We start from the raw sequence: 12789 nt of genomic DNA, 5'->3' as shown, positions 1-12789 counted from the left end.
GGGTGTTACAATAGCCTTTCTCCATTTTGATTCTTTGACAACCACTTTGAAAATGGTAGGATCACAATCTGAAAACAGAGCAAAATGAGTAAGTGGGTCATCACCTTGGTCAACTCTAGTGACTTAATAATCAGTCATCCATGCTGGTCTTCTTCGATCACGTTGAGGCCTTTGTGATTCAGCTGCAAGTGGGCTAAGATCAGCTACTGGAACATTTTGAGTGACGTCCTAGTCTATTTTATTTTCCATAGGATGCTGCCCATTCTCATCATCATCAAAATCTGCTGGAATATTTTGTTTAACATCATTTTCATTCCATGACCAGGTGCCTTCTTCATCAAAAACCACATCACGGCTAATAACTATTTTCATGGTGCTAGGATTGTATAACTTATAAGCTTTTGACTTATCACTAACACCAAGAAAAATGCATTTTTCTCCCTTGTGATCTAGCTTCCTCCTCTCCTTATTTGGTATATGGGCATAGGCAATACACCCCAAAATTTGGAAATGATCTACAGCAGGTTTCCTTCCGCTCCATGCTTCCTCCGATGTCATATTTTGAACAACAAGTGTGAGACTTCTGTTCAATATATGAATGCTCCAATTAACTGCTTCAGGCCAGAAACCTTTTGGAATGTCACTCATCGTCAAGAGGCTTCGCACCATATTGAAAATAGTGTGATTCTTCCGCTCGGATACACCATTCTGTTGGGGTGTATAAGCTGTTGTAAGTTGTCTCTTGATTCCATGGTTCTCACAAAAATTTGCAAATTCACTTGAGTTATATTCTCCACCACGATCTTTGCGAAGAACTTTTATTGGGTTGCCAACCTCTTTCTCAACAAGCGCTTTATAGCATTTAAAAGCTACAAAGGCTTCAGATTTTTCTTCCAAAAAATAAACCCATGTTTTATGACTATAATCATCAATGAAGGTAATTACATAGCTTTTACCTCCATTAGAATGTGGTGTTATTCGCCCACAAATGTCGGAATGAACAAGCTCCAATGCCTTCTTCGCTCTCCAAGATTTTCCTTGTAGGAATTGATTGCGGTGTTGTTTGCTAACAACACATTCTTCACAGACTTGAGAAGGAGCTGTAATTTGAGGTAGACCCGTCTCCATGTTCTTCTGTCGTAGTGTTTTTAATCCACCAAAATTCAGATGCCCATAGCGGAAGTGCCATAGCCATGCCCCATCCTTCAATTGCGCTGAGAGGTATGAAGGAGTGGTGTTGTTGAGATAAAGTGGGAACATATGATTTGCCGTCATGTTAACTTGAGCAATTAAGCCCAACTTTGCATCTTGAATCTGACATACTCCATCTTTGATAGAAATCTCGTATCCCTTTTCTTGCAACTGACCTACACTAAGCAAGTTGGTCTTTAATTCTAGTACAAAAAGAACATTAGCGATAATGAGGGTGGAATTTCCTTTGGTTTGTACTGTTACCTTTCCTTTTCCCATAACAGAAATCATGGAGTTGTCACCAAACTTAACAGAGCTGCGAAAAGATTCATCCAAGTCAGAGAATGCCTCCTTATCTCCACATGTGGTTGCTGCAACCAGTGTCTAAATACCACATGTTTTGTTGAGTTTCTTCCTTCACGTGACACACCATCAAAAGAGACACCTCTTCTTCTTTTTCTGCAAAGTTAGTGTTTTCTCCACTTTGTCTATTCAAATTAGTTTGACATTCTGACTTATAATGACCATACTTATGACATCTGAAACATTCAACATTGGACTTGTCTGCTGACTTTGGACTATAAGTTGTTGAGTGGTGGCTGCCACGTCCTCTACCTCTTCCTTGAAATTTACTCTCTTGATGCTGATGATGTTGTTGTTGATTCCCAAGATCATTGTTGTATTTGCCTCCTCTACCTCGACCTCTGCCTTTACCTCGCCCTTTATAAGCTCCATTGGGTGTAGAGTTATTTTTTGAGAAGGCCTTCAATGCTTGTTCTTCTGTCTCTTTCCGGTTAATTTTTTGCTCATGAACCAACAAAGAACTTTGTAATTCATCAATTGAAAGTTCATCAACATCATTAGCTTATTCTATAGAGCAGACAACAAAATTAAATTTTGGTGTCAAGGATCAAAGAATCTTCTCAACAATGGTCACGTCCTCTGCCTTGTCGCCATGGATCCGCATCTTGTTAACGATTGCCATCGTTTTTGAAAAATAGTCAGTAACTGACTCTCCTGATTTCATTCGAAGCATTTCAAACTCTGAACGAAGTGCTTGAAGCTACTACCTCTTAGCCCTTGTTGTACCTTGGTACTTCTTCTTCATGGAATCCCAAATATGCTTGGCGGTGTCCTTGCAAAGAATGGTTTCCAAGATTGAGCGATCAATAGCTTGGAAGAGATAATTTTTTGCTTTAAGATCCTTCAACTTCAGCCCTTCAAACTTCGTCTTTTGCGCATTGGTCTGCACAGCATCTTCTGTTGGTTCTGCTACTACATAAACAACAACCGTCTAATATTCTTTGGACCTCAAGAAGTTTTCCACGAGCATGCTCCAATGATCATAGTGACCATCAAAGCGTGGAATGACTGACTGTACAAAACTTTCAGAAGCCATCAAAGAAGGCTCTGATACCACTGTTGGAAAAACAAAAGATGGAAGCTTGTACAATAAATCTAGTGAAAGCAGAGGATGGATGTTTTCTACATATCTTTCTTAATCAACAAACAGCCTATATATAGGCAATTACATAATTGATAAAACATGAAAATAGGTACTATCAACGTTCAAGGAACCAACTCCTATTGACTAGATAACCAAACTCCTATAAACTAGGTAAACAAGAAACAAACTCTGTCAATTCTAAAAACTAGGATAACCCAAAGACTTGGACAACCCCACGTCTAATCTCAACATGAAATACTCAAATCTTTAGTTAAAAAAAGAATAATAATAATAATAAAAAAAAATAAAAAATAAAAGTCGAAGACAAACCCATTCCTCTTCGTTGGTCCATTAATGTTCTCAACAACTTGATATACAACTTTGAAGTTAATCGGTTAAAGGTCATGACAGCACGCTTAATTACATTATCTTATTGATTTTAAGAACTATATATATATATATATATATGTGGCAACTAGCTCCATCAATATCATATATCTTATGTTTGGTGTCCCACTTCCATCTCACTTTTATTTCAGTACCTTTGTCTACGTGGACCAATAATATTATTAAAAACTCAGGATCTTACTACATTCTCTCTAATATTTTTCACATTATTGGTTCCCATAAATAAAGGAGAGATAAGAGTGAGATGAAAGGTGGACACCAAGTATTTCTCTTAAGTTAATGATCAGTTTAATTTAATTATAGTTGATTATTAAACAAATATATACATCAATAATTCTGCTTGGATTTTTTTATTTTTTTTTTGTCGCCGCGACTAGTTCTGAAAGCCACTGATTGTCTGATAGTGATATCGAGGGAACTAGCAGTCAACATTAGATCATTGTTTTCTTTTTTCACGCCAGGGGAAATTTGACCTTAACCATTTGGCATTAATTATTGGAGATTTCCTCACCTTCACGTTTTGGCGTCTCTACCCAATTTTCAATATTTCATGCAATTTTCCAATTTGAAAGAAAGAAATTAAACGACATAATTAAAAAAGGAAATATATTGCTTGTATATATGGAACTTGGAAGCCTATATACTTGGCTTACATTTCTTAATTACAGAACCAGAAAAACAATAATAAAAGCATGTTATTGTTACCCGGAATTTATTCAAAGAAAATCCTAAAACGAAAAATTTATGAATAAGGAGGAGGACTTTTCTACGTCTGATCACCTCGACCTTACAAAACTTACTAACATACAAAATCAACAAACGTTCGTAACGTTATCTTCATTTTTTATTGTGATGGAGAGCATGTCCAACGGGGGACTTAGCATGGCGAAGATGCCTCTCTTGGGAAAGTAGTTTTGCAAACCTGCAAGAACGAAATTATTTCCATTTTATTAATTTGATAATAATCAAAATGAAACTTTGTAAAAATAATTTTAGAATTAATTAATATTTTGATACCTTTTGAGAGCATTTTCATTGGTTTCATGGTTAGCAACCTCAAAGATGCCTGTCTCCAAATTCACCCTGGAGACTGGTTTCTTCAGTAGTGCTTCGCCAGCTTTCACAAGATCATCCAAATTCTTTGTCGTGGCTATATCCACAGAAGATATTTCTCCGTTTAATGTATCATCCTGCATTATTTTGGTTCAAACAAGTCTATATTAATTAAAGTTTAGAATTTTGATCTTTGTATTCTTACTCGACGTCATGGATATACGGGTGTGAATAATACCTGAATTCGCAGATAGTTTTTCTCACCATGAAAGGCTTTGAAAACAACAGAGAGGTGGAGATCGACCATATCTGCACTTGCTTCAGAATATACATCTATTATTGGGGTGGAACCACCCTTAGTTAACCAATCCATTATGCCCCACTTAGCTGCGTCGGTCGCCTTGTATTTTTCTTCAGCTTTGTGTGAGCCAGTTCCTAATGATATTACCAGAAACCGCCCATAGTCCATTGGTTTTATAGGAAAGAAGTCGGGATTTCCTTTAATCATCTCCTTTGACACTTCACCCATCGCAACTAAAGCCTGGAAAGGCGCACACAGTTTTAGTAATATATATTATATATATAATTTTGTATTATTACTAATTAGCTAGGTATGATGTGAAGTTTGAAAGATACATACCGGATTATTAGCAGCAACCCCACCATCTGTAAGGTTAAATTCTCTAATTACTTCTCCTTCGGCGTCTTTGGTTTCAAAGTGATAAGTTGGAAGATAAGTTGGAGCAGCTGAGGTGGCGATGCATATGTCTGAGAGTAAGGCATCTATGCTTGGGTTTTTCTTTACCTGGTGCATCAAAAGAATATCAGAGTGATTCTTAGTATCATTTGCAATTAATCCCTTCAAAGCCCAAAGTTGATCAATAAATTAACCCCAGTACTTAACGTGGGAAAAGAAAATTAAAGAGACGAAATATTCAACCTCATAGCTAGAAAAGATGGTTGGCTGGAGTCGCGTGATGTCAAATGTTGGGATCACAACATTAGTCAACGTCTGGTGCAATTTTAGACTTCCTAGTTTTTCCCTAATAATGTCATGTAGATACACCCCATCATACTTTGGTCCGGAAAGAGCTTTGGAAATCTTTGTAACAAAAGGAAACAATGTAGAACTGCAAATTTGACAAAAATGTTTTCATGTTAATAGCTGAAAAAAAATAAAAATTCTGCTTGATGATATTCTGATCTAGTACTGGAACTTTGAATTTACCTGTCTTGCGGGAAGATTTTAGGGCAGTGGTCTAAATAGAAGTCCTTGATATCCTTAGCAGCAAAGAGGGGTCGGTTATTCTCATCTGGGGCAGTTAGCATGGCAGTTACAAGACCTCCAGTGCTTGTTCCTGCAATAACATCAAAATAATCTGCGATTCTTGCATCTTCCCCATCCAGCTTCTGTACCATGCATAAACAAACAATCTAGAGTAACTAGCTTGAAAGAATGAAAGATGTTGAATTTCTTTTTACAAAATGTACAGCAGCAAAGTAATTAATGAAATTAAACGTGATATATATACCTGAAGCTCAGATTCTAGGAAACTAAGGATAGTTCCTGGAATAAGCCCTCTTATTCCACCACCATCGATGCTGAGAACGGTGATGAAGTTTCCATAAGTTGGAGGCTGGAGGGGGACGCTTGTTGCTTCCATTAAGGATTGGGATGAAGATGAGTGAGTGGGAGGGCAGAAGATATATTAGATAGAAACTGTGAATTTGTTAAGATCGAGGCCGGCTAGCTCAAAAATGAAGTACTTGTGATATCTTGATATTCCCTTTGAGAGAAGTATGGGGTATATATATAGGCTCCTCATTCTTCTCAATTTCTACATTCAATTCATGGACCGCATCGTTGGATTGGATCAGACCCGGAAGAAAAGTCATGCACTAGATGAATGTGTTTCAATTTTGACCAAGCTTGTACTTTAATTTCTTGGATTATTTGTTGAAAAGTTCATATGCCACTTATATATCTTGGCACAAAATGGTCCCAAATAAAAGGTAACTGAGAATTGTAGGTGAGAATTCAGAAGAATTGTAGGTAAGAACGAGTAACTCAAACCATGTAGCTAGGCATTAAATAGGCCTAACCCTAAACTTATCCCTATCTTTCAATTGGCTAATGTTTCATCTAATATTATTCTCAACTTTTTTTTTTTTCCCTCTGATCCATACAATATTGGATGCCACATTCAAGAACAATATAATAATTGAAGCAAATTTCCATTTAACACGTTAACTTTGATGTGATGTTTCACATCGCCTAGGTATGGAAATGTGTATGTGCTTATATATATATTCGCACCATTTTTGACAAAACGTGTATTAAAGTCGTGTTGGCCAGAATCTATCAAAACTCTGCAGTTAAGCGTACCGGGATGGATGACCTCATGAAAAGTCTGGTTCAAATGAGCCAAAAGCGGACATTATTGTATCATTAAAGGTGTGTCGTTACGTATTTGATTCGAAAAAGGCAGCACCTCATGTGGCTAAAAGATGATATAAAGTCGATTAGGCCGGGAAGCATATTGCAAAGGGGATTCTATGCGCAAAGTACAAATTACATGTAAGAAATCAAGAATTCAACAAAGGTGTACCGTTCAATTTCACCTACACATAAATATGATAGATATTTTTCAATATGCTGCATCAAGAAAATATGTGAAAAAATTAATCATATATGTTGTATGGATTTTGACTTTAGATCATGTTCGATACAGTGAATCTGCAACATTTGCAAATGCAATATATATGGTTCTCATTCTTAATAGTTTTGATTGAATCTATATAGGAACCAAGTAGAGAATAACGACAGAGCTGCAGCATGAACCGTACGTAGTTCGTACTGTTGAGTGTTTAACATTACTTGAGGCTTTTCTTGTTAGAAACATATATATTTAATTAGCATGCGTCGCCTGTTTACAATTTTTTATGGTAGCTAGTGATTTGCAAACTGCCTTATGTGAATATTACGTACAGTTCATATTTTTCTTTTGATCTATTTGATGACCTTTGTATTGCTATTACAACTTTAGCTTTCAGTCTAGTATTCACTGATCTGTATTGCTACAGTTCATAAATCAATTTTTGGCACTTTACCAGCAAGGTAGGGAGAAGATTTATGTTCAGAGAAGGGAAAAAGTAGAGCACGAAAGATGATATTTTTCCTGATAGCGAGACCTTAATTAATTATAACTTTAAGAAGAAGCTAGAAGAAGAAGAATTAAATGATTAATTATAGTAATAATCAGGCAAATGAACGGAAGTGACGGCCAATTAAGTAAACCTACTAAGGAAAAGTAGTCGACAGCAAAATTTCCACTGCACAAACTGAATAATTAACTTCTAGATTGTAAGTACGTGCACCCATACCAACGGCTAGTGATGCAGAGTGGGTGTAGTGGATTGCCAATTAAACAAACGCAAGATTCACAATTTTTCCCAAATAAAAAAGAATCATATATAGATCGAATTGAAGAAAAATAGAAGAAAACTCAACCTAAAGGAGTTTCTTATTGAAAACTTAAGAAAATACAACATAAATTACGTCTTAAGCCGTCCTTATAAGGCTTATATAGAGAAAAGAGTCGTAAACTTCTTAAAACACGATCAACTGCAATCTCATTCAATGAAACTTGCAATTACCTTGTTAGTCAAACGAGATTCAACATTAACATTGACCGAACACCTCGGATTTTTATATGATGCAATACCTCGTTTGAACAAGAGATGCAATGCAACACCTCGGTCGAAGGGGAACGAGCCTTGGACCTCGTTCGAATGAGAATGTCTCCCCCTCAATCGTTTTCTTCATGAAATCAAGTGCAGCTTGGTCTACGTACGTTAGCTAAACATACATTATTATGTTGTTTTGATTATCCCCTCATAATGATTCTAAGCCTATAAAAGAGCCTTGAGGAGTACTATGAGATGCATACATACATTCAAAAGGAGATAAATGGTATATATAGTGTAGAAATATTTAATAAAATATATAAAATAAGTGAGAAATAGCTTAAGCAGAGGAAGAGAAAAAAGACAAGAAATTTTGAGGTGGTTTAGCCTTAAAGGCCTACGTCCACAACTGTGAAGTGTCCTTAAAGCTACATCTTTATTGCATGTATTCAACTGTATGAACTTGTTTTACAATGTATGAGTATTTATAAAGAAGTTTATGAGGTGGGGTAATTAAGGTAAGAAATTTATTATAGCCCTACATGCAAGAAAACTACATCAAGGCTTGAAATGGAAAATAGCCTAACGTACGTACATATAGAGAAAATATATAATATAAAGTATTCTAATATATAAAATTCTTGGATAACTAGTACATAACTACATATATATCATATATTATTTTGTATTACAATTTCTAAATTTGCATGTGCTGAACCGTCGTTTTCGTGGTCCATACTTTACTCCACTATATATATATATACAAAATTGAAATTGTAACGTAGCTATATATGTACGTACTAGTGATCGTTAAGTTAATAACTTTAATTTATAGTTGATTATTAAACAAATACATCAATAATTCTGCTCGGATTTGTTTTTGGCGAATAGTTCTGACAGCCACTGATAGTGATATCGAGGCAGGGAACTAGCTAGAGTACTACGTACTCAACATGACTAGATCTTAATTTGTTTTAATTTCTTGGTCACGCCATGCATGCGGAAATTTGACGTGATTTTACAAATTTGGAAGCTTCGATCCCCTCACCTTCTCGTTACAGCGTCTCCACCCAATTTCAATATTTCATGCAGGAATTAACATGAAAAAAAGACAAAGCTAACGTGACTTTATTCCAAGTTGCCAATTAAGTTGAACGAACGCTTAATTACATTTCTCAATTTTTTTAGATGAATAAAAACCCTTCATAAGCTCAAAACTCAACATCCTTACACTCCAATTAAAACTGGATACAAATCCTGCATAGGACAATCCCCAAGCAAGGAAACTACTTGAACAGAAAAAAAAACCTGCTAAACCACTATCACATGCAACAAACAATAACCAAATACACACACAACCCCCTCCCACAGAAAACCAGATCTGCATAGCAGCAAACACCAACAAACAGAAAAGCAATCTACAGAAAACACCATCAACAGGCCATCATCTATGGTTACAAGGGGATTTCGAAGGGAATTTATAAATCATTCTAGTCTTCACCTCCCATCTAATCTTGGAGATAATCCTCTCTTCGGTCAAAGGAGTCTCGCCGTGAAGAAGAAGATTCCTCTGTCTCCATAGATGGTAAACAGCAGCCCCAAAATATAGTTTCCTGCGACTAGCATAGAAACTATCCCCCTTCATTACCGAACCACACCAATCTTCAATATCGTCCCACTCAACAGGGGGGTAGGATATTGAACAGTCCCTCATGATAGTATACCAGATACGCCTACTGAAACCACAAGAGAAGAAGAGATGATCTCTACTTTCTACACAGGCATGACAGAACAAGCATGAAATATTACCATTAAAACCCCAGCTACACATTTTTTCCTTTGTGATCAAAGCACCATGAAAAACAAGCCAAAGCACAAAAGAATGTTTAGGGATGCTAGCAGGGAACCAAACAATCTTATGCCAATCAGTAATCGAATGAGCTACTCTAAGCTTCTCCCAAGTCTCCGAACTAGAAAACTCCCCATTTTTAGAATCCCAATTACACAACCAGAATTTTATTCAAACAAATTGAAACGAATAATGAATGAATCAGGAGGCCGGTGGATTTTTCTACGCGGCCCACCTTGACCTTAATTAATTACAACACTTATTAAAGTCATTAATTATATATGTTTGTGATGCATGGGCAGCATGTCCAACGGGGGACTTAGCATGGCGAAGCTGCCTCTCTTGGGAAAGTAGTTTTGCAAACCTGCAAGAGCGTAATGATTTCCATTATATTAATTTGATAATCAAAATGAAAATTTGCGAAAAAGAATGGTAGAATTTTAATAGTTTGATACCTTTTGAGAGCCTCTTCATTAGTCTCATGGTTTGCAGCCTCAAAGATGCCTGTCTCCGGATTCACCCTGGAGACCGGTTTCTTTAGCAGCGCTTCGCCAGCTTTCACAAGATCATCCAAATTCTTTGTCGTGGCTACATCCACGGAAGATATTACCCCGCTTAATGTATCGTCCTGCATTATTTTGATTCAAACGTGTTGTCTATGTTAAGGCTCGATCAATCGACGGAAGAACGGAGAAACTCATAAACAAAAGCTTTGACTTTTGATCTTTGTATAATTCCTACTCGTCATGGATGTATATATGGGTATGAAATAATACCTGAATTCGCAGATAGCTTCTCTCACAATGAAGGGCTTTAAAAACTACAGAGAGGTGGACATCAACCATGTCTGCACTTGCTTCAGAAAATACATTAATTATTGGGGTGGAACCACCCTTAGTTAACCAATCCAGTATGCCCCACTTAGCTGCGTCGGTCGCCTTGTATTTTTCTTCAGCTTTGTGTGAGCCAGTTCCTAATGATATGACCAGAAACCGTTCATAGTCCATTGGTTTTATGGGAAAGAAGTCAGAATTTCCTCTAATGATTTCCTTCGACACTTCGCCTATCGCAACTAAGGCCTGGAATAGTGCGCACAATTTTAGTAAGATAATTATAGAAACATATAATAGGATACCTGCAAGAAAAATAAAGGAGAGCGGAAGCAAACAGAGAGAGGAAAAGACCATGAAATTGTTATGGCTACATGTTGAACATATATATATATATATATATATATGTTACATAATACCAAAGGTGCATGTCCCTATTTATAGCGAAAATGTGGTAGGTGAATATGGTAACCTAACTAAATAAGGAAGAAAAACACAATGATAAGCCTAAAAGGAAAGTAAATCATGCTAACATGAAAAATATATAGGAAATATATATTCTATCTAACAATAATGTCGTATTATTATAAGGTATGATGTGGAGTTTGAAAGATATATACCGGATTATTAGCAGCAACCCCACCATCTGTAAGGTTAAATTCTCTAAGTACTTTCCCTTCTGCATCTTTGGTTTCAAAGTAATAAGTTGGAAGATAAGTTGGAGCAGCTGAAGTTGCGATGCATACATCTGAGAGTAAGGCATCTATGCTCGGGTTTTTCTTTACCTGGTGCATGAAAATTAAGCAAATCAAAGTGATTCTCAGTATAATTCAACTCCATCATTTGCAATCCCTTCATAATTAAAGTGGGATAGAAAATCAAATATTCAACCTCATAGCTAGAAAAGATGGTTGGCTGGAGTCGCTTGATGTCAAATGTTGGGATGACAACATTAGTCAACGTCTGGTGCAATTTTAGACTTCCTAGTTTTTCCCTAATAATGTTATGTAGATACTTCCCATCATACTTTGGTCCGGAAAGAGCTTTGACAATCATTGTAACATGAGGAAATAATGGACAACTGCAATTTGGCAAAAATGTTAACATCTTAATAACTGTAAAAAAAAACATATTATAGTACCTAATAATGATCAAATAGGAAAGCTTCAGTCATATTAATGAAGTTCTGATGTAGTGGCCGGAACTTTTAATTTACCTGTTTTGCGGGAAGATTCTAGGGCAGTTGTTTAGGTAGAAGTCCTTGATATCCTTAGCGGCAAAGAGGGGTCGGTTCTTCTCATTTGGGGCAGTTAGCATGGCAGTTACAAGACCTCCTGTGCTTGTTCCTGCAATAACATCAAAATAATCTGCGATTCTTGCATCTTCACCATCCAGCTTCTGTACCATGCATGCAAAAACAAACAATCCCGAGTAATTAAGTACTTGAAAGATCGATGTTGAATTTCTTTTTACAAAATTTGCTTACGTGCATGCATATGAAACGTGATATACCTGAAGCTCAGATTCTAAGAAGCTTAGGATAGTTCCTGGGATAAGCCCTCTTATTCCACCGCCGTCAATGCTGAGAACGGTGATGAAGTTTCCATAAGTTGGAGGCTGGAGGGGGATGTTTGTTGCTTCCATTAAGGAATGGGATGCAGATGACTGAGTGGGAGGGAAGAGGTTTTACGTGCCTTAATTAGAGGGAAAATGTGAACTTCTTATGAGGCTAAAAAATGAAGTACTTGTGAATTGTGATCTTGATATCCTCTTTGAGAGAAGTATATAGGTATATATAGGCCCCGTCCTGATCTTTCTACGCAATTCATGAACCGCGCGCGTCGTTTGAATGGATCAAACCTGGGAAGAAACTCAGTATTGGATGAATGTGTTTCAATTTTGACCAAACTAGTACTTTCTTCGATTATTTGCTGAAGTTGGACTACTTTGAGGTTATCATTTAAGGTAATTAACAATTGAAAAGTTCAGATAAGTTCCAAAGTAGCCTCTTCCCGTGGCACAAAAATGGTCCCCATGCTGCCATGCAAAGGCTAAGTCCACAGTGACTAAGAATTGTAGGTGAGACTGGTACTTCAGAAGAATTGTAGGTAAGAACGAGTAAATCAAACCACGGAGGCCAAAATGGGGCTAGTTAGGCATTAGGCCTATCCCATGCGCGCTGCTCATGGATTGGCTAACCTCAACTGTTTTTCATTCCTCTGGCTACATACAATGGATGCCACATTCAAGAACAACAAGAGTTCGAATCAAAGTTTCATTTAACACGTTATTTTTTTATTCGAAAAAGGCGGCACCATTCAATT

General features: G+C 36.8%; 2 protein-coding genes across 3 annotated transcripts; both read right to left on the bottom strand.

The window, feature by feature from the left end:
* Window positions 1-3638: 3638 nt before the first annotated feature.
* On the bottom strand, window positions 3639-6000 carry LOC133865262 (patatin-like protein 2). Its single transcript, XM_062301636.1, has 7 exons — window positions 5632-6000; window positions 5328-5509; window positions 5040-5229; window positions 4740-4904; window positions 4338-4640; window positions 4064-4236; window positions 3639-3968 (listed from the first exon to the last, which is right to left on the bottom strand). Exons 1-7 carry the CDS (start codon window positions 5761-5763, stop codon window positions 3884-3886), a joined length of 1230 nt encoding a protein of 409 aa, XP_062157620.1. The 5' UTR covers window positions 5764-6000; the 3' UTR covers window positions 3639-3883.
* Window positions 6001-8988: 2988 nt separating this feature from the next.
* LOC133865261 (patatin-like protein 2) lies at window positions 8989-12214 on the bottom strand. 2 transcript variants are annotated; one of them, XM_062301634.1, is made up of 7 exons: window positions 11978-12214; window positions 11682-11863; window positions 11357-11546; window positions 11086-11250; window positions 10412-10714; window positions 10091-10263; window positions 8989-9999 (listed from the first exon to the last, which is right to left on the bottom strand). In XM_062301634.1, the coding sequence occupies exons 1-7, from the start codon at window positions 12107-12109 to the stop codon at window positions 9882-9884; spliced, it is 1263 nt and encodes a 420-aa protein (XP_062157618.1). In that variant the 5' UTR covers window positions 12110-12214; the 3' UTR covers window positions 8989-9881. The 2 variants fall into 2 exon arrangements, with proteins under 2 accessions (XP_062157618.1, XP_062157619.1); XM_062301635.1 differs by having other exon boundaries at window positions 11682-11860.
* Window positions 12215-12789: the final 575 nt, after the last annotated feature.

The sequence above is a fragment of the Alnus glutinosa genome, chromosome 4, assembly GCF_958979055.1.
Source record: "Alnus glutinosa chromosome 4, dhAlnGlut1.1, whole genome shotgun sequence".
NCBI classification, from domain to species: domain Eukaryota; kingdom Viridiplantae; phylum Streptophyta; class Magnoliopsida; order Fagales; family Betulaceae; genus Alnus; species Alnus glutinosa.
Note: the sequence above shows the minus strand (reverse complement) of the source record. Positions and strands in the feature narration are given on the sequence as shown.

Excerpts from the sequence above, each read along its gene's own strand:
- LOC133865262 (XM_062301636.1), bottom strand. The coding sequence starts at position 5,763 with ATGGAAGCAACAAGCGTCCCCCTCCAGCCTCCAACTTATGGAAACTTC. Across the intron at positions 4,237-4,337 it reads AAAACTATCTGCGAATTCAG|GATGATACATTAAACGGAGA; the intron begins GTATTATTCACA and ends AAAATAATGCAG. Across the intron at positions 3,969-4,063 it reads AATGAAAATGCTCTCAAAAG|GTTTGCAAAACTACTTTCCC; the intron begins GTATCAAAATAT and ends TCGTTCTTGCAG.
- LOC133865261 (XM_062301634.1), bottom strand. The coding sequence starts at position 12,109 with ATGGAAGCAACAAACATCCCCCTCCAGCCTCCAACTTATGGAAACTTC. Across the intron at positions 10,715-11,085 it reads GGGTTGCTGCTAATAATCCG|GCCTTAGTTGCGATAGGCGA; the intron begins GTATATATCTTT and ends GCACTATTCCAG. Across the intron at positions 10,000-10,090 it reads AATGAAGAGGCTCTCAAAAG|GTTTGCAAAACTACTTTCCC; the intron begins GTATCAAACTAT and ends ACGCTCTTGCAG.